The 26,057-nt window shown below is 35.8% G+C and overlaps 5 protein-coding genes and 1 non-coding gene across 7 annotated transcripts; 3 read left to right on the top strand and 3 right to left on the bottom strand.

Moving 5' to 3' along the window:
• Window positions 1–7,558: 7,558 nt before the first annotated feature.
• LOC112736686 (dihydropyrimidinase) lies at window positions 7,559–12,131 on the top strand. Its single transcript, XM_025786245.3, has 13 exons — window positions 7,559–7,786; window positions 7,881–8,054; window positions 8,786–8,837; window positions 9,291–9,560; window positions 9,686–9,897; window positions 10,071–10,191; window positions 10,316–10,403; window positions 10,484–10,562; window positions 10,729–10,816; window positions 10,912–10,952; window positions 11,059–11,111; window positions 11,368–11,524; window positions 11,753–12,131. Exons 1-13 carry the CDS (start codon window positions 7,703–7,705, stop codon window positions 11,942–11,944), a joined length of 1,611 nt encoding a protein of 536 aa, XP_025642030.1. The 5' UTR covers window positions 7,559–7,702; the 3' UTR covers window positions 11,945–12,131.
• LOC112736691 (uncharacterized) lies at window positions 12,008–13,622 on the bottom strand. Its single transcript, XM_025786250.3, has 3 exons — window positions 13,512–13,622; window positions 12,886–13,158; window positions 12,008–12,309 (listed from the first exon to the last, which is right to left on the bottom strand). Exons 1-3 carry the CDS (start codon window positions 13,524–13,526, stop codon window positions 12,247–12,249), a joined length of 351 nt encoding a protein of 116 aa, XP_025642035.1. The 5' UTR covers window positions 13,527–13,622; the 3' UTR covers window positions 12,008–12,246.
• A 3,194-nt stretch (window positions 13,623–16,816) lies between these two features.
• LOC112736690 (splicing factor 3B subunit 6-like protein) lies at window positions 16,817–17,723 on the top strand. Its single transcript, XM_025786249.3, has one exon. The coding sequence runs from the start codon at window positions 17,098–17,100 to the stop codon at window positions 17,470–17,472; it is 375 nt and encodes a 124-aa protein (XP_025642034.1). The 5' UTR covers window positions 16,817–17,097; the 3' UTR covers window positions 17,473–17,723.
• A 644-nt stretch (window positions 17,724–18,367) lies between these two features.
• Window positions 18,368–21,343, bottom strand: LOC112736687 (calcium-dependent protein kinase 34-like). The gene is made up of 8 exons (XM_025786246.3): window positions 20,331–21,343; window positions 20,011–20,154; window positions 19,765–19,917; window positions 19,578–19,693; window positions 19,304–19,471; window positions 19,079–19,206; window positions 18,890–18,989; window positions 18,368–18,783 (listed from the first exon to the last, which is right to left on the bottom strand). Exons 1-8 carry the CDS (start codon window positions 21,022–21,024, stop codon window positions 18,682–18,684), a joined length of 1,605 nt encoding a protein of 534 aa, XP_025642031.1. The 5' UTR covers window positions 21,025–21,343; the 3' UTR covers window positions 18,368–18,681.
• A 1,119-nt stretch (window positions 21,344–22,462) lies between these two features.
• TRNAP-AGG (transfer RNA proline (anticodon AGG)) lies at window positions 22,463–22,534 on the top strand. Its single transcript has one exon. It is a non-coding gene; the product is annotated as a tRNA-Pro (tRNA).
• Window positions 22,535–22,629: 95 nt separating this feature from the next.
• LOC112736689 (rhodanese-like/PpiC domain-containing protein 12, chloroplastic) lies at window positions 22,630–25,680 on the bottom strand. 2 transcript variants are annotated; one of them, XM_025786248.2, is made up of 8 exons: window positions 24,990–25,680; window positions 24,776–24,892; window positions 24,549–24,640; window positions 23,942–24,042; window positions 23,712–23,822; window positions 23,436–23,544; window positions 22,971–23,021; window positions 22,630–22,849 (listed from the first exon to the last, which is right to left on the bottom strand). In XM_025786248.2, exons 1-8 carry the CDS (start codon window positions 25,252–25,254, stop codon window positions 22,769–22,771), a joined length of 927 nt encoding a protein of 308 aa, XP_025642033.1. In that variant the 5' UTR covers window positions 25,255–25,680; the 3' UTR covers window positions 22,630–22,768. The 2 variants fall into 2 exon arrangements, with proteins under 2 accessions (XP_025642033.1, XP_072069164.1); XM_072213063.1 differs by lacking the exon at window positions 22,971–23,021 and having other exon boundaries at window positions 24,990–25,675.
• Between the last annotated feature and the right edge of the window lie 377 nt (window positions 25,681–26,057).

The following is a 26,057-nucleotide window of genomic DNA, read 5'->3' on the forward strand; positions in this document are numbered from 1 at the left end:
AATATCATCACTTTTGTTGCACCGACTTCTTCTGCCAGCTTTAAACCTGCAATCAGGGCTTTGTATTCTGCCTGATTATTAGAAGATGGGAATTCAAATTTGAGGAAAACCTCTATTTGCGTTCCCCTTTCATTAACCAGTATTATGCCTGCACTGCTTCTTGTTTTGTTTGAGGATCCATCTACGTATAGTTCCCATGTAGTTGGTTTTTTCTCTTGGTTTCCCGCGTACTCCGCTATCAAGTCGGTGAGGCATTGGGCTTTAATTACCGTCCGGGTTTTATACTTTAAGTCGAACTCGGAGAGCTCTATTGCCCACTGAACCATTCTCCCTGCAACATCCGTCTTTTGGAGGATTTGCTTTATGGGTTGGTTCGTTCGGACTCTTATTGTGTGGGCTTGGAAGTAAGGCCGTAACCTCCGTGAGGCTATTACTAAGGAGTAGGCGAACTTCTCTACTTTGTGGTACCTTAGTTTAGGGTCTTGTAGGACTTTGCTGGTGAAGTACATGAGATGCTGCCCGACCTCATCTTCTCGTGTTAGTGCAGACGCTACAGCTTTGTCTGCTACAGACAAGTATAGGACGAGCTCTTCTCCAACTAAAGGTCGGGTCAGGATTGGAGGTTGGCTCAAGAACCTTTTGAACTCTTGGAATGCTTCTTCGCACTCTGGAGTCCATTCAAACTGACATCCCTTTCTTAGTAGAGAGAACAGTGGAAGGGATCTTAATGCTGATCCCGCCAAAAACCTGGAGAGGGTTGCAAGTCGACCATTCAATTGTTGAACCTCTCTTAAGCAAGTCAGGCTTTTCATCTCTAGGATGGCTTTGCATTTGTCGGGATTAGCTTCAATTCCTCTTTGCGTCAACATGAATCCTAGGAATTTTCCAGCCTCTACCGCGAAGGTACATTTTACGAGATTTAGCATCATCCCATGCAACCTTATAGTGTTGAAAACTTGCGAGAGGTCTGTCCATGGTTGTCAAACTCGCGAGTTAACTCGTAAACTCGTACGAGTTTACGAGTTTAGGTAGTGTGATCGAGTTGACTCGGATATAAACTCGTTTCTGGGTAGACTCGGGTTGACTCGGCTAGACTCGGATAAAATCGTGCAAACTCACGAGTTTGCTACCGAGTCAGCGAGTTTAATTTCGTTGCCCATTTTCGCCAAAACGGCATCGTTTTGGCCCAGAAAAAAAAACCTTACAGAAGCGGCTAACCCAAACCCGCAACCTAAACCCACACCACTAATGAAGGAGTGAACTAAAGTTCGAAACCCTAGTGACTCCCTCAACCAAACCCTCACGGCCAGCTTCACTCGTCACACCCTCCACCATCTAACGGCGGCGTTGTCTGCGCCGCCACGCAGAGGCCGGACGCCAGAGTCCAAACGGACCCCTCGCCTTCTCACCTCCCCTCGCCTCATCCCTCATCCCCCACCGCTCACCCACGCAGCGTCGCAGAGCCTAGTGAAGGACCACCACGCAGAGTCGCACAGTGCCAGAGCCCACCACCAGACCACCACGCCGTTTGCCTCCCCTCCCCTGTTCTGCCCTCGTCGGCCTTGTTCTGTTTTTCTTCACCGAAGCACTGCCGATCTGCTTCAAGTGATAAAGTCTGCCCATCTCCAAGGTAATTTTGTTAAACTAATTCAAATGCTAACAATTTTGGTTGCAATTATTCAATTCTGCAAATTTATTAAGGCCCTGATCTGCGTTTGATCTGTTGAAAAAAAATTAATGTGTGAAAAAAAACTGATGCTGCTTGCCTGCTTCTGTAATCTGTACTTCATGCTTCATGCTTCAATCATGGTTAAAATGTGTGGATAGTGCTTCTGCTATATATTTTTTTTCTTTTGTTTTCTGCTTCTGTTATGTAGTTATGTTTAGTCTTTAGTTTACTGAAATTCTGAAGTCTGAATTAGTGAATTGAAACTCTCAAGTCTGAATTGTTAGTTAGTGTTACTAACTTACTGTGTTAGTTTAATTGAAAGTCTGAAGTATGAATTGTTAGTTTAAATGAAAATGTATCTGTTGTGTGATAAAGTGAGTATTGGAGTATTGGTGGTTGACTCTGGTTGCCATTGTTTTAATTTGTTTGTGCTTGATCATATTGATGACCTCAAAGGGGGTTCATATGACAATGAGAATGGACTTTTGGGTTAACTCATAACTGGGTGATTGGTGGTATATTATTCCGAATCACAAAAGTATTGCTTGCTGTACTGCATTTGGAGTGATGATTATTGATTAAGTCTTATGATGCTGAAAATTTTTCATCTTTTAAACATTATTGTTGTAAGTGTAGCTGAAACTAGTGTTAGTTATGAATTTAGTTAGTGGATAATCTGAATCTGAATTTAGTTAGTGGATAATCTGAATCTGAATTTGTTGTTTGGGTTGTTGATTTTTAGGGATAAAAATACAAAATGTCTGAGAATGTTGGTTCAGGGACAGGGTGAAGATGGTGAAGATGGTGAAGATGATGATGTTGATGCCATGGAAGATGAAGATATTGGAGGATTTGAGTTTTAGAGTTTATTAGAAATTTAATTGTTGCTTTGTTGTTTTCTTTTGTGTTTTGGTTGTCTTATGAACCTTTGATTGTGTAATTGTGTGTTTTATGTTGAACTAGATAAATACTTGTGAAGGATTTAAATGTGTGATCCAAAGTACTTGTTGTAACTTGTAATTTTAGTATTAGGTTAATTTATTATGTATTTTGATGTTGAAATTGTTAGGTTTGAATGTCTATATCTGAGTAAATATATATATTATACATGATATATATATATATATATATATATATATATATATATATATATATATTTTAAATGTATAACTGGTAAACTCGTACGAGTCTACGAGTCGAGTCTAGGTCAGCTCCACGAGTTTACCTAGACTCGCGAGTTTGACAACCTTGGGTCTGTCAAGAGGTCGGTTTCTTCCTTGCTTTTTACTAGCATGTCGTCTACGTAGACTTCCATTAAGTTCCCGAGGTGGGGGGCGAACACCTTATTCATCAGCCTTTGGTACGTGGTCCCGGCATTTTTTAGTCCAAATGGCATGACCACGTAGCAGTAGTTTGCTCTAGGCGTGATGAATGATGTTTTTTCTTGATCCGACTTGTACATCGGGATCTGATTGTATCCCGAATAGGCATCCATAAACGACAAGTATTGATACCCCGAGCTAGAGTCCACTAGAGTATCAATGCTTGGGAGTGGATATGGGTCCTTGGGACATGCCTTATTTAGGTCGGTATAGTGACGCACATCCTCCACTTGCCGTTTTGCTTCTTGACTAGTACTACGTTTGCTAGCCATGTTGGATATTTAACTTCTCTGATGAAGCCGGCTTCCAGGAGTGTTTGTACCTGCTCCTCCACCGCTTGAGCTCGTTCTGGGCCGAGTTTGCGTCTTCGCTGCTGCACAGGTCGTGATCCAGGGTATACCGAGAGTCTGTGGGACATGAGCTCGGGGTCTATCCCTGGCATGTCGGAAGCTTTCCAGGCAAAGAGGTCAGAATTATCTCTTAAGAGCTTTGTCAACCTTTGTTTTAGGTTTTCTTCTAGGTCGGCTCCTATGTTGGTATTTTTTCCTTCCTCTTCGCCGACCTGTACTTCTTCAGTTTTTCCCCCTGGTTGTGGCCGCAGCTCTTCTTTGGCTCTCGTGCCGCCGAGCTCTATGGTGTGGACTTCCTTGCATTTTCCTCTTAGGTTCAGGCTTTTATTGTAGCATTTTCTTGCCAATTTCTGGTCTCCCCGTACCGTTGCTATGCCCGCATATGTCGGGAATTTCATGCAAAGGTGGGGGGTAGATACCACTACTCCGAGTCGATTTAGGGTAGTTCTGCCAATCAATGCATTATATGTTGACCCTACGTCGACGACTATAAAGTCTATGCTCAGAGTTTTGGATTTTTTCCCTTTCCCAAAAGTCGTATGGAGGGGCAGGAATCCCAGTGGTTTTATTGGCGTGTCTCCCAAACCGTATAGGGTATCGGGGTAAACTCTTAACTCTTTTTCATCCAACCCTAGTTTGTCGAACGCGGGCTTGAAAAGGATGTCTGCTGAACTTCCTTGGTTTACCAGAGTTCTGTGGAGATGGGCATTTGCCAGGATCATGGTTATCACCACTGGATCGTCATGTCCATGGATTACTCCTTGCCCATCTTCTTTTGTAAATGAGATAGTTGGGAGGTCGGGTGCTTTGCTCCCGACCTGATAAACTCGCTTGAGGTGTCTCTTGCAAGATGACTTGGTGAGTCCTCCTCTCGCAAATCCTCCCGAGATCATATGTATGTGCCTCTCGGGGGTTTGTGGTGGTGGGTCTCTTCGGTCCTCGTCATCCCGCTTTCTTTTCCCATGATTGTCCGACCTTTCCATGAGATATCTATCAAGTCGGTCTTCTCTGGCCAACTTTTCTATCACATTTTTGAGGTCATAGCAATCATTTGTTGAGTGGCCATACGTCTTATGGTACTCACAGTAATCGCTGCGGCTTCCTCCTTTTTTATTTTTGATGGGTCTGGGAGGTGGCAGTCTTTCAGTATTGCAGATTTCTCTGTATACATCCACTATGGAAACTTTTAGAGGAGTATAAGAGTGATATCTCCTTGGTCTGTCGAGACCGACTTCCTCTTTTTTCTTGGGCTCCCTTTCTTTCTCTTTTACCGAGTGGGGGTGCCCAGGTCGCCAACTTGGCTCTCGTAGTCTGGCATTCTCCTCCATGTTGATGTACTTTTCTGCTCTTTCTTGTACATCGCTCAAGGAGGTGGGGTGCCTTTTTGATATGGACTGCGAGAAGGGACATTCTCTAAGTCCATTTACTAGTCCCATGATGACTGCCTCCGTGGACAGGTCTTGAATCTCCAAGCACGCTTTGTTGAACCTTTCCATATAGTCCCGTAAAGGTTCTCCGACCTCCTGTTTTATTTTTTCAGGAGGCTCGGTGCGTGCTTTACTTTATCCTTCTGGATGGAGAACCTCATTAAGAACTTTCTCGAGAGGTCCTCAAAGCTGGTAACCGACCTTGGAGGGAGGCTATCGAACCACTTCATCGCCGCCTTTGATAGGGTGGTCGGGAAAGCTTTGCAGCGAGTTGCATCAGAAGTATCAGCCAGATACATTCGACTTTTGAAGTTGCTTAAATGATGCTTCGGGTCTGTGGTTCCGTCATAGAGGTTCATATCAGGGCTTTTGAAGTTTCTTGGAACTTTTGCCCTCATTATGTCCTCACTGAATGGATCCTCTCCTCCCAGGGGCAACTCTTCTCGGTCGCCATGGGGTTCCGACTTCTAAAGAAAGATTCTAGCTTCAAGAGTTTTTCTTCTAACTCTTTTCGTCGCTCTATTTCTTTCCTGAGATTTCGCTCCGCCTCTCGTTGTCGCTCTAATTCCTGTTCCAGCTGTTCTAAACGACCTTGGTGGCCGTGGACCAACTCCATTAGCTCGGCTGCAGGGGGTGGCCCTTCCTTTCCTGATTCTCGTCCCTCCGAGGAGTTTACATTTGGGTTTTTTAACCCAGAGGTGCCTTCTCTATGTTGGTCGTTGGCTCCTTAGTGAAGGGTTAGGTCCGCGTCGTTGTTTCCGGTATCTAGGTTTTCTTGTTCGGAATCGGACGCTGTATAACCATCTTCTGGTGAATTGTCCGCCATTACTGGTTGATCTCTCGGGTCTCCGGCAATGGCGCCAATGTTACGATGGGTAACCGGAGATTAATGGGTTGGACTCGTCAGGCTAGCTCAATCGTCTGAGGAGGGAAGCCTTCGAAGGGATTCGCGCTTCTGGGCCTCCGTCCGACTTGTGAGTACGAGTGAATGGGGGGTGGTACCTGCAAAGACACTTCGATGCCTAAGTCAGCAAGGGTATAAGCAGGTCTAGAGAGTATTGGGACTTAGAGATACCTGAGGGGTGTCAGTGTATTTATAGTGGTAAACCAATAACCACCGTTGAAGTAGATCCACCTTTTAAGGTGGATAACCGTCCCTTTATCTTAGAGAAGTTGAGATATGGCTCCTGGAAGTGGGTGAGAGATTTTAGGGGTAGTTACTCATTTGAATGAGTGTTTATCTGCCAGCTAATCTTCGTCCCTGACTTCTTTAGAGCAGGTCGTGGCAGGAGCCGACTTCTTTAGGGGAAGGTCGGTGTAGGGTGAGACTCAATTCTTTGAGTTGAGTCTTTCGTTTGGACCTGTGCCTTAGCGTGTCAGGGTATGAACAATAACTAACACAGATTATAACAAGTCCAAGCATTAAAAAAAAAAATACAAATAAACAAATCACAATCTCTTTCCGAATCAAAAGGAAATTTGAAAGTAACAAACTCATTACTTAATTTCTATACATAAAAAATATTGTCATTGAGCTCATAAAGTGAAAACCCAAACATTTCGGCCATCCAAATATACAACAAACTGAAAATTGAATGGTATAATATAACATAAAAAGAAACAACTATATCTAACAGGTATATCTTTTTTGTGAAAGAAAGTTAGACAGAATGAAGGTTAGTCCATTTTAAGATCAATGTATATCATAATACTTAAAATATCACAAAAAGAAACATCAGGTTTTTTGTTGAAATGCACCATTCATATATAAAACAAGTTTCCCTGAGGTCTGATATTCATCCAATGGGAAATTTGATAGCAAAATTATTGTTTCTCGGTTAACTCAATACTCGCAGTTTTTATAGGCATTATTGTTTCTCACTTTAACTACATTTTTAAATAAATAGCTAAACTGTTAGACTCTAAATAAACCAGGGAATCACTCTTTTAGCTTACTCTAACTAGCATATAAGGCTTAATAATAATCATCGCTTCATACAGTATTAATCTAAACAACAGCAACAGCAATATTAGTATAAAGAACAGCAACATCAATATTATTAATCTAAACATATAAGGATGAATAAAAATTATGGTCAAAGCAATATTAACCTAAACAATAAAATCATCGCTCATGCACAACAGCAATAGTAAACACACTAATTTTTTTCTTTGTTTTAGTTCTTTTTTTTTTTCTTTTTTTAATCGAAACATGTGTTGAATTTTAATTAGTAAAACTCAATCAACTTAAAAAAATATTTAATTACTTTGTTATTTCCTATAATTTTGCAAAATTTTCAATTAAATCCTTATACTTTTTTATCTTTTAATTGAATCTTTGTACCAATTTTTTTTTCTAATTAGATCTCTTTTGACAGTAATTGATTTAATAGCATAAGAACCCAATTAAAAAAAAATTAGTCCAAAGACCCAAATTAAAAGAAAAAAAAGTATAAAGATCCAATTAAAAAAAATTTGGTGCAAAGACTCTATTAAAAGAAAAAAAATATAAAAACCTAATTAAAAATTTCGCAAAACTATAAGAATTAACAGAATAATTAAACATTAAAAAAAATTTAGACTTCTTTAAATGAATAGTTTATTTGTTTAGAACAATGATAATGTTAAATTTTTTGAAAATATAAAAACTTTCTTTACCTTTTAAAACGTGAGGCATTTAAATTTTTTCATTCAAAATATATAAAAATTAGTTGATAATTTATTTGATCTATCCCGATTTTTCCAAATTTTTTGGGGACATGATTCTCGGGCACGTGGTCATAGCGGTTCAGATCACGTGACTGCAACCAAGAAGAATTGAAGAAGTGCTTCAGCCGTTGGCTCTGAACCCAAGCGTGAGTTGAGTAATCAGTGATGGCGAGCTTCGTATCAGAACTCCTTTGTCCTCTCTTCATCTTCTTCTCTATCATTCAATCTTCACTCTCTCAATCTAACCAGGTTTTTATGCGTGTTTCGTTCTCCATTCAGTTGCCATTCATGTTCTTGTGGATTCTCTTTATCACTTTGATTGGAAATTGTGTTTGGTTTTCAGTACTGTGATGCTGGATTTGAATATGAGAGTGGCTCCGCCACCGCGTGTGGAAGTGGAACCGCACCGTCGAAGTTGTTAATAAAGGGAGGCACTGTGGTCAACGCTCATCACCAGCAACTTGCTGATGTTTATGTTGAAGACGGTATCATTGTTGCTGTCGAACCTTCTATCACTGTATGTCATGCGTTTATCTCTTCAATTATTTTTATATAAGATATAAGATTTGTGGTTGCTGGTTAGGGCTAGCATTGTTTTTACTTCTGTCTTGAGCTTTCAGAATTGATTCTAGGTAGGGTTCATTATATATCAAATTGATTCTTAGCTAAGATTCATAGTCTCTTTACGAGTGATTATGAAGGAAGGTAACAGATTTGTGGTGGTTCTCTGAGAATCAATTCTTGAGAAACATCACCAATGGTTATCCAATCATGAAATTGATTTTGAACAAACATGTTAGATATATAACCATTCATGTTGTCTCCTTCTATCAGCTTAAGCTTTTGGGATAAGTGGTTTCATGACATGGTATCAGAACTCTATGTCCGAAAGGTCTAGAGTTTGATCTTTGGTGAATCCCAAAAGTGAAAAATTAAAAATAGCATAAGGCAAATAAAAAGAGAAAAAAATGCCTATGCAAAAATCAAGCAAAACTTAAAAGAAGCTCTTGCTTGAGGAAGAGTGTTAGAGATATAACCGTTCATGTTGTCTCCTCCTATCAGCTTAAGCTTTTGGGAGGAGTGGTTTCTAGAGTGGATTTTGAACTACTCCAATGATTTTCCAAGCATGCTGATGAGTTCAAATCAGATTAGTTCTGATATAGTGTGTTAAGTACTGGTGGTTTAGATGAAAAGAAAAGAAAAAGTTGTATCTTGTATGATTTGTTTCTTAATTGATTTCATCGGCAGGTTGGGGATGATGTGAAAGTGATCGATGCCACTGGGAAGTATGTCATTCCAGGTTAGGCCTTGTGACATTCAATAGATGTCGATTGTTTTATGTGTCAGTGGAAGTTCTGATAAATTTCCAGCATGTTGAGTTCCAAGCCTGTTCATTTTCATGTTTTTTATCCAGACTTGTTATGACCTTCACCTGTGTATCTTCCTCTTTTACAGTTATTGATTAAATTTTTTACTGTTTAGTCAGATAGAAATTTTGATATAATCATTCAAGTGTGTGTAGGTCACAATAATCACCTCAAAAGTTACTATATGAGTACACCTGATTGGTTGACAGTGTATCAAGATTAATCTCTACTAGTATTGTAATATTGTTCGAGTTTCACATTTTTTATGTTAGTCCTTTACCTCGTACCCTCGCACTTGTTGGATCTGAGATTCATCTGATTCAAGTTATGGTGTCTCGTTTCATCTTTTACCTGACTCTACAAATGCTTCTTTTGTTGACCAACAGGAGGCATTGATCCTCACACACACCTAGATATGAGTTTTATGAGTAGTGGAACAATAGACGACTTCTTCAGTGGTCATGCTGCAGCGTTAGCCGGTGGGACAACTATGCACATCGACTTTGTTATACCAGTGGATGGTAGTTTAACGGCTGGTTATGAAGCCTATGAAAGGAAGGCAAAGAAGGCTTGCATGGATTATGGTTTCCATATGGCTATTACCAAATGGAATGATGATGTTTCAAGAGAAATGGAGATCATGGTCAAGGAGAAAGGTCTTAATTCTATTTCCGTATTGCGATTTGGATAATCTGGTTGAATATGGGGCGATAGGTATTTCAAATTCAGAAAACTTTGGAGGAATTTATCTTATTCGTACATGTATGTTTTCTGTTTTCAGGTATCAACTCGTTCAAGTTTTTCATGGCATACAAAGGAGCTCTTATGGTCAATGATGAGCTTATTCTGGAAGGATTTAAGAGATGCAAGTCCCTCGGCGCCTTAGCTATGGTCCATGCAGAAAATGGAGATGCTGTGGATGAAGGCCAAAAAAGAATGATAGAACTTGGAATAACTGGTCCTGAGGGGCACGCCCTTTCAAGGCCTGCAGTGGTAAGTTCTCATATTTCTATTTGTTATGTCAAACCACATTTAATTGGAACATTATTAGATTGATTGTGTTTTCTTTTCAAATATCCTACAATTTGTGCAGTCTAGAAAGTATCTGTCTCTTCATGTTTTATGGAACATGAATTATTTCTACTTTGACTTGCATATCTGTGTAGTTGGAAGGAGAAGCAACTGGACGCGCTATTCGCTTGGCAAATTTTGTGAACACCCCGTTATATGTGGTTCATGTGATGAGCATTGATGCAATGGAAGAAATTGCAAAGGCCCGAAAGTCAGGTTTTCAATTTAGATCACTGTACCATTATGTTTAATATTCATTGATGTGACCTTTTTAAGCTTCTTTTTGGGTTCTCTGATGGCTTAGTTTTAGTTGGGTCACTTGTTTGTGTTGATGCTGCAGGACAAAGGGTTATCGGAGAACCTGTTGTCTCTGGATTAGTCCTCGATGAATCATGGCTTTGGCATCCCGACTTTAGGACTGCAGCATCGTAAGTGACTTCACTTGTTTATTTGTTTTTCTTTTCCTTTTAAGTTTCGAGAATGTAAGTGATATCATTTCATGTTTCAGATATGTTATGAGTCCCCCGATTAGAAGTAAAGGACACGATAAGGCACTTCAAGCTGCCCTTGCAACCGGAGTTTTGCAGGTTTCAATAATTTTTCAGCAATAAGAGTTTGATCAAAGTAGTTAGGATTCTCTCACATCCATGCAATACATCCTATCCAATTTTGATCATTTGTGATCTACATATTATGTCTGTCCTCAGCACACTATGTTCTTTTAACAATAGTTTACCTTTCGCAAATTTGCAGTTGGTAGGAACTGACCATTGTGCCTTTAATTCCACCCAAAAAGCTTTAGGAATTGACGACTTCCGGAAAATTCCCAATGGTGTCAATGGTAATCACACCTTGCACATGATTATTTGTGATCTACAAAGAATTCTAATTGATTTATTGTTTATTATTAATTTGCATTGCAACCTGAAATTATAGGTATTGAAGAAAGGATGCATTTGGTATGGGATACTATGGTGGTAAGATCATAATTTCCAGCTTAGCAATCCCTAAATTTTTTGTTGGAATTACAATAATATGGAAGAGAGGATGTCTTTTTTAACTGTAGTTTACTGTTTATCACAGGAATCTGGCCAAATATCAGTCACCGACTATGTCCGGGTGACAAGCACCGAATGGTATGTTTTGAGTTGATCTAAAGCAAGGTAATCAAACTCGAGAGTTTACCATTCATGGAGCTTAGGTAAACTTGAATTGTAAAGCTCTGCTCGTAAACTCAATCTGAGAATGTATTAACTCGAGTTTGATAACCTTAATCCCAGAGTAAAATCTGGCATCCAGTTTTTGCTTTATTGTTTTTATTTTGGTTGGAAAAAGATATTTCTTAAAGAAGCCAAGTAGTATTAATGTTTTCAATTCTTACAATCATCTCAGTGCTAGAATATTCAATATATATCCAAGGAAAGGAGCAATTCTTCCGGGATCTGATGCAGATATCATAATCCTCAATCCAAATTCAAGCTTTGAGATATCAACAAAGTCACACCACTCCAGACTTGATACGAATGTGTACGACGGAAAGAAAGGAAAGGTACTTTTTTTTTTTAATTATAACCCGGTCCCTCATGAGATTGAAGTTAATCAAATTCACAGTAGCAGCATTAGTGTTAAGATCCATTGCGGTTCAGAGAAAAAGAATGGCGAGGAAAATCAACTATAGAAGTGTTGTTTCATAAACTCAATTTGTTCGTGGTCTATTTCTTTCTCTCTTACCTTTTTTGTTGCCTGTTCCATATATCAATTACTTTTCGTTTTTCAGGGGAAAGTTGAAGTGACCATATCTAGAGGGAGAGTTGTATGGGAAAATAATGAACTGAAGGTTACTCCAGGTACTGGCAGATACATACCAATGCAACCTTATAGCTATCTCTTTGATGGATTGGACAAGAAAGATTCCACATATCTAAGTTCCCTTAAAGCACCAGTAAAAAGAGCCAAATCTTCCTCTTAAAACATTCAGCTATCCTTTTCAGTTTAAAAATAAAGAAAAATGTTACATGTTCTTGTACATGAATTTAGAAAGCATTACATGTATATAAGTATGTATGCTTCATGTTCTTCTTTTCCACTGATATAATGTACATTTTTGCTTACACTTTGTACAATAGCTCAATCAATAGTATAGAACACTTGGTTTCTGTTGAGCCTGTCTCATCTACACACAAAGTCTCACAGAAGTTATGAATGGATCCATTTATGATGATTCAATATAGAGTGCCCTTGATTTTGAAAATTCAAGGAGTGGCTTTATGATTATTCTATCACATATCGTGGCCTAATACAGCAATCTATGAAGGTTGGGATCCTTCTCCTCCCCTGCAATGAATGAGATAATACACAACATGGGAATTAGAAATTTGTTTTTCACCTATCTCCATTGAAGTCAATTCTCCTTCATCTTCCATGTTATTTGAAACAGAAATCTTAATAGTATGTTTTAATAGTTCTTACCTCAACCCATTTGTCTTCTATGGCATTGCCCTAGGATTGGTTGGTTAGTCCTATTTCCTCTAGAGTGCCGAATTAGGGTGGTCATTTTTCAAAACTTTTTAATAGAGTGACGTTTTAATTATACTAACATTTCATGTCATTAGGGTTGATGTTATGTGGTTTTGGATTACAATTCAAAATCTTAATTGTAGTCGCAATGCTGTTATTATAATATCAACTACATTGATATAACGAACGACTTAAAACTTGCTTTAGATAGCTCCATCTAGTAATGATCCATGCGCGTTGATCAAGGGGTGTATGGACCAGAACTAAGTGGAGCATATCAAATCATACTAAGAATACATTAAACTATCAAAGATTCAAGAACTTCCAAATTAAGATCTAGAATTGCATAAGAAGTTAAGAACTACTAATAACTAATAAGAAAGAAAGTCTCACCATGCCAAGAGGTTCATCTTGATGAGTATGATTAACATTAATAGCATTAGCATGAGATTTTCCTTGAGCATGATTAGCATTAGCATTAGCATTAAGAAACTCTTCCTCACTCCCAAGGCTTGCACGCTTAATTGATTCAGTCAAATCATTCTTCATACTCTTCTTGTTTGCACGTGCTTGAGCAAAAACCATTGAATAGTTTGTAGATCCTGGATCCCTCTGATCCCACCCTCCAAATTGAGGCACAGAACTCACTGAAGAAGGAGCCTTTTTCTGCTATGCAAACACAATTCAATAGCATCATAAGTCACTAATCATTATTATCATCATCATCAACATAATGGCATAGTTTTTGTTTTAATTGGAAGATCAACCTTGAACTTGTGTTGGTTAATACACCCCTTGATCAACGCACATTAACCATTACAAGATCAAGAATTCAAATCTTCCAATGTATCATTCTATAACCATTATGTTACATATTAATATTAGTAAGGGCAATTTTTTTTTTAAAAGGAAAAGATATATAAAAAAAGGAACTAATTGTAAAACTTCAAAGACGGCGAGGCTTCGCCTCTTGTTCGTGCCATGGCAGGAAAGATCATGTTTGTTTTTTTTAAGGTTACCTCCTTTCGTTCCATGGCTAAAATGAAGACCCTTTTCGAATAGAGGGGGGGGGGGGGGGGACCGAGCTGCAACTATAATTGTAAAAGTTTATGTGTTAGAAACTTCATCAATAGTTTTTTTTATGCCTCTAATTTGAAGGTTTTGGAAGGGTGGTGTATTTGAAGTTTTGAACTATTGGGAAACTAGGATTAAAAAAAATTGAATTTGTTATGCCAAGTATTTTTCATATTTATATCAAATTCATAGCTTCATGATGGAGGGCTCAGCATGATTGAAGGATTTGTTTGTTGATGTATGAAATCTTTGATAAGAGTAAAAGTAGTGCAAAAAATTTTGTGGTTGTCCACTTAAGTGTTTTATCCTTCTGTTCTTAGGTTTGTATCAAAATTAGAATAAAACTTCCTAAATTTGAGGTAGATATGGTGGTTCTATTCTATGCCGTAGAATACAAGATATCTATCTATACACTAATTTTGCACCAAAAGAATTCTCATTTTTCTTATCTTATGAAAACTTGAAACAACTTACCTGCCAAACTAATTTCTGGAATGTGTTCGACTTCTTTTTTAATTCAACATGGATGTCAAAATTATAATATCATTGACTCTTTCTTTTGTAATTCCTAGAGAAACAAAAAATTATTGTACAATTTTTGTGTTGTCATTCAACTATCATCATAGTTCATCTCAGATACTGCAATCTTGTTCATTCATTTTTTCCTTTGATAATTACAAATATAAGAATGAACCTGTTTAATAAACTAAACTAATTGGTCATCTGAATAAGACTATTTATATTTAGTGTATCAAAATTAAACTCATATTATAAAGCGTAAACATTGTTGCAATTATTGAATGGGTTTGATTTGATTTCTTCTACTTATTTATTTTTTATACATCGTTAATTAAGAAAAAAGTTACACAAACATTCACTATAAGAGTATAAGATTCTTTTATAATACCATTGTATAACAATCAAACTATGAAACATACACTTCAACAATTTCAGAAACATAATAAGAGATACATTAGGATGTATCATATAAAAAAAAGTTGAATTAGTAAAATTCAACTAATTTTGTTTCATATGAATCCAATATCTACTATCAAATATAGTGACAAATCTGTTCTATATCTAAAACGAAAAGTTCTGAAATTGAACTAAAGGAAAAAGTATTAAATTGGTCCTTACATTTGAGCGTAATTCTGTTTTGGTCTTTAAGGTTTAAAGTGTCCTATTTGAATCTAAAAAAGTTTCATTTAGCTTCAATTTAGTCTCACCGGAGGTCAAAGATAAATAATTAACGAAATATCCTACATGACAGCAGTATAAGAACAAGGTCGATAATCTAGAGAATAAATACAAGTTCCAGAGGTACAAAATCAACGTGGAAGCATCAATACATTTATTTATCATTTTTCCTATAATTAAAATGAAATATTTTCTATAAAACTAAAAAAATGTTAAATACATGTATTGATGTATCCACAGTTGATTTTGTGCCTCTGGAGCTTGTACTTATTCTCCAAATTATCGACTTTGTTCTTATACTGCTGTCATGTAGGACATTTTGTTAATTATTTATCTTTGATCTCACGGTGGGACTAAATTGAAACTAAATAAAATTTTTTTGGATTCAAATAAGACACTTTAAACTTTAAAGACTAAAACAGAATTACGTCCAAACGTAGATGACTAATTTAATACTTTATCCTTGAACTAAATTACAATCTTGTCATGCATGCACTCTTATAAATTATAATATTGTTATTTGAAAATAATCTAACTACACCATTAATTAATAATAATTTACTTTTAGCTCTCACAATATCTTTTTGATAATTCAAGGACTAATTTAGAATTTTATTTAAGGGTTGTCAATAGCCATTAAGTTATTGTATGTATAAGGCAAAATTCAAACTGACACTAGTTGAAGTAAACGAGTGAATTAACCACTTGACTAACCCAATTGAATTTAATTTTGATACATTATCAGTGTAAATAGTTTTAAGGACTAAGGGTGTGTTTGGGAAACTCGTTGGAAGAGAAGAAGCACGTTTAGACTTCTTGAAAGCTTCAACTTTTGGTTTGGCAAAATTTTTTTCATGAACGCAGAAGTGATTTTGCTACCAAAACCAACGTTTACAAGAAGCAACTATTTGTAGCTTCTGCGTTTTTCTAACGAGCTTTTAGCCATAGATACTAACAATTTATTTATCTTTTACCAACTTTATCCTTCATGTATGTTATTATATTATTTATAAAATTCTTGTTATTTCTATTTATATGAGCTCTATTTTTTATTATTTATTATTTTTATTTTTTCAACTGTTTGTTTGATATTATACACTTTTATAATTGTAATTTTTGTGTATTATGTTTGTTATTATCTTTTTATAATATAATTTATTGATTCTATTAGGTAAAGTAAATTAAACAAAAAATTAACTATAAATAATAATAATAATAAAAAATTATAACATACTAAAAAAAGAGTACTAAAAATACTAAAAATATACTATATAAAAAGATCATAAAAAATTTTTAGATTTGTTTCAATTACTATAAAGAAAATATTTAATTTTTTTATTATTTTTAGTACTCTTTATTATAATTGTAATTCTCATATACTATGTTTTAGTGTAATTTTTTATAATATAGATTATGATTCTATTAAAAAAATAAATTAAATAAAAAATTAATCATAGATAATAATAAAATCATAAACGTTGGATTCCAAATTAATATTAAGAATAAGATGATTAAGAGTGCTGGAATAAGAGTATGATGTAAAAAAATACTAAAGTAATATTTTTAGTTAATACTTCAAAAAAATGTAACATATTTGATTAAATATTCTTTTATATATATATAAAAGAATATTTTATTTAAAAATATATTTTATTTAAAAATATATTTTATCTATTTTTATATGTTATTTTTATTTTAGTAAATAAATATTAATTTTATTATAAAATTAATTAATAAGATCTATTTAAATATCTAAATTAGAATGATAGGATAATATAAAAAAATTATTTAAGTTGAGGTCTATTTTAGTAATTTTTTATCTAAAAGTGATTTTGAATGGTATAAGCCAAACAACATTTATTTTACTATAATCAATTTTGATACAAAAATTACCAAACATAAATCACTTTAACACAAACTTACTTTTTATCAAAATCAAGTTTGCAAAATCAATTTTATGCAAACTCCCGTTTACAAACTGTAATCCAAACACACACTAATCTGTCACGGTACTTAACTCCATTCAAGGGTTTGTGGATGGCCAATGGGTTGTTGCATGTATAAAGCTGGATTCGAATCTTGATACTTATTTAAGCGGACTAGTGAGCTAACCATAACCCAACTCATTGTCTATTTGGAGGGGGAATTTTTTTTTTGTTTTGAGGCTTTTAGCCCAACCCAGAAAACAAGACCAACGAAAAACCCAAAAGAAGTCACGATATAAATCCACCACCTGCCCCAAACCGGCAATTTTCCCGAGAAAATTCGAGACTCTATTTTCCTTCACTTTCTGAGCATCCAAACACCCCCAATTGTAGAAACCCTGAGAAAGCCATGGCAGCCATAAGTCTCCGGAAGGGTAACACCCGTCTTCCGCCGGAAGTGAACCGCGTCCTCTACGTCCGAAACCTACCTTTCAACATCACCAGCGAAGAGATGTACGACATCTTCGGAAAATACGGCGCCATTCGCCAGATCCGAATCGGCACTAACAAGGACACTCGCGGCACCGCCTTCGTCGTCTACGAGGATATCTACGACGCCAAGACCGCCGTCGACCACCTCTCCGGTTTCAACGTTGCGAATCGGTACCTTATTGTTCTGTATTACCAGCAAGCGAAGATGAGCAAGAAGTTCGATCAGAAGAAGAAGGAGGATGAGATTACGAAGATGCAGGAGAAGTACGGTGTCTCCACCAAAGATAAGTAGGGGAGAAAATTTTCTAGGGCTTTTGTTGTTGTTGTTGTTGAGGAAATTGCATACGATTGTGACTATGTTGTTGGAATAGAAATTGAAATTATGAGATATCTGCAATATGCATGTGTCAATTGTGCAAAAATAATCTGAATTTTGAGAGCAAGAAAAAAGGGGGTTTTTAGGGTTCTTGAATTTGAGAAATTGACTCCCTGTGTGATACTATGCATCTTTAGATTTTGAAATCGAAAGTTCTAAGTTTGCTATCTGTCAATTTTCAAAGCTATTGGGTACCAATGATTATGTAAAAAAATAAATAAAATTTAAGTTTAACCTTGTTGGCTTGCATGAACCCTAAAAAGAGATTGTTCCTAACAGAAGCTACTCTTTTCAGCTTCTACTTAAGAGGCATAAATATATATTTTTTATAACAAAATCACAATTCAGAATTCGAATTTACTCGAAACTTGGAAGTTGAACATTTGGAGATATCTATATTATTGAACTACATGAGAAACCATGTACATTTGAGATTGCATTTTCATGAAGACGATGAGGTTAGCTATGGTTATGAAAATTTGGAAAGATAAGCTGCTAATGATTACTTTTTCAACTTGCAACTTGATGATTCTTCAAACACGAGTCTCTTTATGATGGTATGGATTTTGATTAGGCTCAACAAATTGATTGATGATGGAATGGATAAGAGGATGGTTTAAGATTTGAGGTAGCATTGCTGCATGAATGAAACAGTTCAAATTTTGATTCTAAGAAATTGGTTAGGTAAGGATCTGCCATTAAATAAGTACTTATAATACCATCTGAATTGAGAAGTAATGAAGTAATGAAGTGGTTCAAATATATGAAGCTAACAAGGCACATGAACACTATGGATACATAGAAATTAATATACAAATAAACACACTTTCAACTTTATTCCTAAATTGATACAACAGAGAACTGTTACAGTTTTTCAGAGGAAACAAAGAAACAAATAAAAAATAGGAAACCACCCCCAATCAAATCACCTATTATACATATGTTCACATTTTTCAAATGTTTGTTGTAAACCCCCCACCCCCACCTATTATGCTTGTTTCCACATTGACCCATCATTCCTCAACCTATATCATATCATATATCATATTCATCTTTCTAATGTCAGTTTTAGCACCTGCAGGGCTCAAGTGATTCTGGTTTAACAATTTTTCCCGGGTCCCCCAGCTAGTACAGCGAAGATACCGAACACCTTTTCCGGGTCATTATGGCTTCTGGGTGTCCCTTACTCATCATTGCTGCAAACTCATCATAGTTAATGCGGCCGTCCTGCACAAACATGCGATTTTCGTCGTTATTTCCTCTTGAATCAAGACTCATCTAAACATGAGTTGCTAAATTAACAGTTAATTCATTCATTCAGTACAGGTCTTACATTATCAGAATCAACTTCTTGGATGATTTCCGAGATGTCTCTTCCGTCATGCATGTTAAACTCTTTAAGAGCTTGTTCTAGTTCTTCAACAGTGATGTACCTGATTTATGCCAAAGTAATGAGATTAAAACAACCCTTTTAACTACACCAAATTAGTTATCTTCAATATTGTTAATTTGCCCCACTTACCCGCTGTTATCTTTGTCAAAGTATTGGAATGCTGTATAAAGGTGTTCTTCTCTGTTCATTCTGTTCATGTGCATTGTGGCCGCGATGAACTCGTCGTAATCTATTAGTCCATTACCATCTGCATCTGCCTGAAATTTTGCAAAAGAGAAAGGAAATCTGTTTAGGTAATCATAACATAGAAGTTTGATTAGGACACAAGCTTTTTGAAGGTAAGGTTTTACTTACAGCTTCCATTAATTGCTGAAGTTCTTGTTCTGACAACTTAGTCCCTTGTTTTGCCATTCCTTGCTTGAGTTCTTCAATTGTAATGGTTCCGCTGTTGTCGGTGTCCATCCCCTTGAACATCTGCTTCAGTCCCATGATTTCTTCCTCTGATAAGCATCCAGCAATAACCTATATATCCATATTGAAAATTTATTAGTCCCATGTTCATGAAAATTTAGACAACTTCATGCTTCATGCAGATGAAGCATAAGCTTGAATAATAGGTGATTATCACCCTTAGAGCAACTTTCTTGAATTGGTTCATTGCTCTAAATTGTTTGAGCCTATTCAGGACAGCGTTGTCGAGTGGTTTATCCGGTGCTTCTCCATCCTCCTTGATCCATGGATGGTCTGTTTCAAAGATGAGAATCTGAGTAATTATCATACATGAATTCAAGCAATTCAAGCAACTAAATACTTACTGAGAACTTGGTAGGCTGTTATCCTTTGTTTGGGATCAGAATTCAACATTTTTCTTACAAGATCTTTTGCTGATGGTGAAATTGAGGGCCATGGATCACTTGAAAAGTCAAGGTGGCCTCTTAGAATGGCATTGAATATCCCATTTTCGGATTCTGACAAAAACCAGATATTGATTTCAGTTATTTCAAGATATAACAAGCCATATATATTCTCTATAAAATAATGTAAATAAAAGTATTATGAACCTGCCCAAAATGGAGGAACACCACATAGAAGAATGTATAACATTACACCAACACTCCATATATCAACTTCTGGCCCATATTTCCTCTTCAAAACCTCTGGTGCAATGTAATATGCACTGCCAACAATGTCTTTAAATACCTCTCCTGTCAAAAACAATAACAACAACAACAGTAAACAAATTAGCTAGTTATCGAAAACATGCTTCATGTAGCATCTGAAGCATGTTTTCTGTTTTCGCCTTCTGTTTTCTCTTTTCTCTTCACAAAATTCTGAAAACAACGAAACACACCCTTAATTTTCTTCTTTCCTTAAATGATACCTTGCTTGTAGAAAACTGAGAGACCAAAATCTGTGGCCTTAAGGGGCGCATTCTCATCCTTATTCAACAAAAGGAAATTCTCAGGCTTAAGATCTCTATGAATAACTCCCATTGAATGGCAAGTATGGACAATTTGGACAATGGTTCTCAACAAGGAAGCCGCGGCACGCTCAGTATAATGCCCCTTAGCAATGATCCGATCAAAGAGCTCGCCTCCGGCGCACAACTCCATGACAAGGTGAACAGACTGTTTGTCCTCATAGGCACCAATGAGCTCCACAATGTTAGGCTGCCCTGTGAGATGGTGCATGATCTGAACCTCTCGGCGAACATCCTCGATATCCTCCTTGTTAGATAGCTTCCTCTTGGCTATGGTCTTGCAAGCATATTGCTTCCCTGTGACCTTATGAGTGCACAAATGTGTCACACCAAATTGTCCTCTACCTAGCTCCTTGCCAATGCTATATGTTGATTTAACATCTTCCATTGGCCTTCCTAGGACAGGACCGACCGGCCCTTGTTTCGTCGGCTTAGCAGGCGCGGCTGGCCTTGATTGTGCCTCTCCTCCACCTTCTTGCTTGCTGCCAGGGTCTTGCCTTCCATCTTCCCTCTTGTCAACACCACCATTGGCATTGGCATTAGCATTAGAATTCTCCTCTGGGGCCTCAGTGCCTCTAGAGCAACAGTTCCCCATGGATCAAGGAAGATATAAAGGTCAAGGTGGTGGTGATGGTGGTGGAGGAAAAGAGAATAACAATAAGAATAATAATAGGAATAATGAAAATGAATATCTATTTTTTGTGTTGGGAGAAGAGAAAAAAACAATAGGATGATGAAGAAAGAGTAGTGAAGAAGGGAGAAGGCATAAAAATAATCCTAAAAAAAACATGAGGACAGTTTGATGATTTACAGATTGGAATGATGATGGAGTGGATTTGAGGAAGGTAATTGACAGTGTGATTAATTCTTGTTACTTTTTTTGTTACAATAAAAAAAGAAAAGAAAAATGTTACAATAAACTATATGTCTCTAATGCAATAATTTTTGCATAACAAGGGTGTGGAGGAATTCTCGGAGGATAATAGCAATACTAAACAGATATACCTTTTGGTATTTTATGCAGTTTTAATATTGAAACTAATACAGTTTAAGTTTAGAGTTTGGTATGTTAAAAATATCATAGGATCTTGGTTTCTAACAGTGTGTTAATTACTCTCACTTGCAACAACTAATATTAGTTTTCTGTTTGTAAGATCTAACAATAATCTTAACTTGAATTGTTACCAGTGCGTTGCACTTATTTTAAGGAAGTATAAAATGGGTAATTTTTTATTAAAAAGTTTAAGTTGTTTATATTTTTAATATACTTGTAAAGTACCAAATATGCATAAAAGAATATCAACAATTATTATTTTTAGGGTCTTTCAACACATATCCTAAGAATACATGTTGGTATTACTCCTTTTACCTAAATCTATATAATAGAGTAATAGACACCAATATTAGTGTTTTTGTTCATTAGAAATGTCTATAGTATAGATAGAGAAAATCATCCACGTGTATAAATATAATTGGATGGATTATTTGCCTTATATCTTATATTGGGAACGCATGAGATGGTTTTTGTCGGAAAAAATTGATAAAATAATTAATATTAATGATGAAGAAAAAAACTCATCATTAATACTAATTATTTTACTGTCTTTTCGACAAAAATACAATCTCAATTAAAGCATTGTATAGTTAAGGAGCCTTTTGCTTTTAAGTTTTAACTAAATTTTTATATTATACGTATTTCTAACGATAAGTATAAGATAAATGATTCATCTACGTTATAAGATAAATGATTCATTTACGTTATACACATAGTTAGGTATTTTTTCTTATTTATATCATATACTTTTTCTTTATTCATTGGAGAATAAATAACATTTCTTTTGCAAAAGTTAAGTTGGTGTGATATTTATATTTATCCGTTTAATGTTTTATTGTTCGTGTATATATTTCTTCTAACTCCTAATACATAGATTTGAATATTTGATAGCGAAAAGAGCATAGTATACATGACTATATTCTTACATCAATATTTGAATATATAAATATAAAATAATAAGGGTTTACAAAAGCAAAAAGGGCATTTGGTCTAGTGGTATGATTCTCGCTTAGGGTGCGAGAGGTCCCGAGTTCAATTCTCGGAATGCCCCTAAAAATTGTAACACATTATTCTTTTTTTTTCCTTTTTGAAACATTTCTTCTACATTTTACCCTTTCCTTAATTACCTATGATTTGTGACAAAAATAAAATGAATCACAATTCTAATAATAGGTAAAAGGTCACATTGTATTTGTATAACACAAAAACAGAATATCCTCACAAAGTAACAATTAGAAGAAAAGAATTCCAGCTAAAATCCTCTCTCAAACAAAAAAAGATTATATCAGTAAGTGGGGACTGATGGATCAACTTGCTCAGCATATGCATGAATTCCACCAGAAATGTTGTACACTTTCCTAAAACCCTGAAACATTCACACATCATCACAATTAATAACTCTTTTCCAGGTTTCTTCTATATACATATAAACGCACACGCACACGCACACGCAAGCACACGATGTATAAGGCCATATATCATTTTACCTGTGACTGCAACCACTTGGCAACCTGTAGCGATCGCATGCCATGATGACACTGCATTCAGAACTCAAGTTATTTTAATGTGAACTGAATACTGCGTTGCATTCGAAATCAGATCCAAATATGATCATAATTTGCATCACAGGAATAAGATCACTAAGCAGCCAATCTGACTACACTATCGCTGGTCGAAATGCAACATAAATTCATTTAGAATTAAGATATAGTCATACCGGTGCTTTTTTAAACATCTGTATAGAAAGGCCTCTGGAAATTCAAGCTTAAAGAGTTCTAAATGAAGGAACTTATTCAAAGAATTCCAGCTTCATTCTTACAAACTAGTTAGGGAAAAGCAGGAAGTGGCAAGGACATGAATGTATCTTCCATAATCCATATCGATCCAATTTCAAAATATAAAAATTACAAGATTACTGTTAAGAGTTTGGTAAACCAATCTTTCGTACTTACCATAACATACGTATCTTTGTTAGGGTCAAAACTGGTAGCTACTTCAGGACCCCATACCCCAAACTGCCGGAGGGGAAGAACCTTAAATCCCGGCAAAGATGCTTTGGCCCTGTTTAAGATGCATGAACTGAAATGAGTTACCATGATAAACAAAGCATAGTAAATGAATACTCCACATATTCAAATGAAAGTGTATATGCCTCACTGTGAAATCTCAAAAGAGCATTAATATTGAACTCAATTAACTAACTAGTGTTGAATAAAGCATGAGCATACACTTCATCAGGCTCTCGAACATCGATTAACTGTGCCTCCTCCAGAAAGTTGGGATCCTGCATTTTCACTTGCAGATCTTGAGGTTGAATGTCTTGGAGTATTGATTCTTCCCTAAGAACACCAGCCGAATACTTGCATCATTAATCACCATAGGGCTTTATCAGAAACCAATATTTTTCATTAAATATGCATACTTTATTATCCGATTTTTAAACATATCCTTGACATACCTTTCAGATAAAACTTGCAGCAGGTGCCATCCAAATTTTGTTTTGCACCTTACAACTTTGTTTAAAGGAGCACCAAATGCAGCCTCCTCAAACTCGGGAACCTATCACATTTTTCACCGTCCGACATATATCATCCAATCACATAATCGCAGTAAAACCAACGAAAAACATTTGCTTCAAATTTCAAAAACTATATCCCCTCCTCAGCTACTTCCCTTTACAAATCAAATGGCAGATGATCAAAGTTAAGGAAAATGCAAGAACAAACACAATACACATTATCGTTTACCCTAATTTCACCTACCCGAAATAACTACATACTTTATTTGTTTACTTTTATCCATCACCGGTCACAGTTACTGTTTGATACATCTTTAGGCTAATGCATCCAGATACAATTGATATAAGAGATGGTGACAAACAAGAGGGAGCTGAATCAGGAGTAAATAAATCACCTTGCATCCGAGCAAGAAAGCTTCGTTTACATAAGGCAGTGATTCATAGAAACCTTAAAACCTTGTAAAAAAGGTAGACAATATGCAAAGGCATACTACAAATACTTTATTAAAATCCCCCAAAACAAGCTTGAATCCAGAAACTAGCATACCATTTGCCCCTTTCTGACCCATCCAAGCATTCCTCCTTCTTCTTTGGATGGACACACTGAATATTCCACAGCAAGATCACTCAAATCTTCACCTGAAACACACAACAATTAATCAATACAGAGTCACAGAGTCTATCATATAAAGTAACTCAATTTATTCACTGACATATACACCCTATCATATTCATACACAAATTGAAACTTTGTTTCATAGTCTAATTCAAAACCTGAAGAGATTCTCTGCTGAAGATCCAAGAGCAACTTCTGGTCATTTTCTTTGACCAACAAATGCTGCACCAGTATCTCCCTATTACCTTCAGGGCCAATCCCAGTGCCATATGAAGCTGTGAAAATAAAAATGAAGAAAAAAAAAAGAATATTTTACTTGTTGGGTATCCTCCATATTCATAACAAAGCATCAAAAAGGAAACTTTTAGTTACCTGAAGCGTTGGGAAGATGATGGTGGTGATGATGATGAGCTGTCATAGGTTGAAAGTGTTTGAGAGTGAAGGGAAGGGAAGGAGAGTGGAAATGGAAGGTTCTGTGGATAATTCTGGTAAGAGAAGAAGACGAAGAAGAAGAAGAAGAAGGAGGAGAGGAAGAAGAGAAAGAGGCGAAGGTTGAAGAAGAAGAAGAAGAAGAAGAAGAAGAGGAAGAGAAGGGTATTATTGGGAATGAAGAGCGTAACACAGAAACTCTCAACATTGCTATGATATTTCTAAGCCTTTGGGAATATCAAACTCAAACTGAAAAACAAGACAACTACTTACTCAATTACTCATCTTCATGTCTTCCCCTACAGATTATGCCTATACCAGAGAGAGAGAGAGAGAGAGATATTTGGATGAAAATATTATTTTAATTTTGCAAAAAATGATACGAATAAAAAAAATTAATTACTAAATCAATAATATTATGTTATGTATATGTCTCTATGTATATTATTTAATTTATTTTTAATATATATTTTATATAAACAACTAATGGTTAATTTTTTATAATTTATATAGGTTAAGAAAATGATTTTAATCAAGTTTCTTAAGAAAAATGGAAAACAAAATTAAAAAAGTGGAAAAAGAAACCCTTTTGTTCTAATCGTAGCACTTGTCTATAATGAAAGTATGTTGCCCCTTAACTATGGAGCAAACCACTTAAAGAGGTAAAGATAGGGTTTTGCTATTTAGGACGATAGATAGTTGAAACTTGAAACTCATCAATTGGTTGATTTAGGTAAAATTTAGAAGCTACTCGAATCCGCAACCTCTTAGAGGAGTATGAAGAGACTATGCCATTTGAGCTGTAATTCATTGGCGAAATTTTCTTTATATATGTCTCTTTGTAAATAATACTTGTATAAATTCTTATATATTCTTTAAAAAATTGATTTGAAAAGTTGGACAAACTCCAAGAATATTGCATAAATGCATAGTTTTATTTTTTTTTACACATATTTTAACACATGATATAGCTTGACACATTAACACATATTTTTAATAGGGTATTTTTTT

This window comes from Arachis hypogaea, chromosome 13 (genome assembly GCF_003086295.3).
Source record: "Arachis hypogaea cultivar Tifrunner chromosome 13, arahy.Tifrunner.gnm2.J5K5, whole genome shotgun sequence".
NCBI lineage: Eukaryota > Viridiplantae > Streptophyta > Magnoliopsida > Fabales > Fabaceae > Arachis > Arachis hypogaea.

Bases quoted from the DNA above. Each gene is read 5' to 3' on its own strand.
- LOC112736691 (XM_025786250.3), bottom strand. The intron at 12,310-12,885 runs GTGAGACTTTCT...CATTCATTGCAG, and splicing joins AAGATGAACCTCTTGGCATG to GGGAGGAGAAGGATCCCAAC.
- LOC112736687 (XM_025786246.3), bottom strand. From the start codon at position 21,024: ATGGGGAACTGTTGCTCTAGAGGCACTGAGGCCCCAGAGGAGAATTCT. The intron at 19,207-19,303 runs GTAAGTAAAACC...GCAAAATTTCAG, and splicing joins TTCAGCAATTAATGGAAGCT to GCAGATGCAGATGGTAATGG. The intron at 18,990-19,078 runs GTAAGTGGGGCA...GGCATAAATCAG, and splicing joins TTTGACAAAGATAACAGCGG to GTACATCACTGTTGAAGAAC.
- LOC112736686 (XM_025786245.3), top strand. From the start codon at position 7,703: ATGGCGAGCTTCGTATCAGAACTCCTTTGTCCTCTCTTCATCTTCTTC. The intron at 10,817-10,911 runs GTAATCACACCT...CTGAAATTATAG, and splicing joins AATTCCCAATGGTGTCAATG to GTATTGAAGAAAGGATGCAT. The intron at 11,525-11,752 runs GTACTTTTTTTT...TTCGTTTTTCAG, and splicing joins ACGACGGAAAGAAAGGAAAG to GGGAAAGTTGAAGTGACCAT.
- LOC112736690 (XM_025786249.3), top strand. From the start codon at position 17,098: ATGGCAGCCATAAGTCTCCGGAAGGGTAACACCCGTCTTCCGCCGGAA.
- LOC112736689 (XM_025786248.2), bottom strand. From the start codon at position 25,254: ATGTTGAGAGTTTCTGTGTTACGCTCTTCATTCCCAATAATACCCTTC. The intron at 24,641-24,775 runs GTTTTGAATTAG...TGTGTGTTTCAG, and splicing joins TCAGCAGAGAATCTCTTCAG to GTGAAGATTTGAGTGATCTT. The intron at 23,823-23,941 runs GTATGTCAAGGA...TGGTGTTCTTAG, and splicing joins CTGCAAGTTTTATCTGAAAG to GGAAGAATCAATACTCCAAG.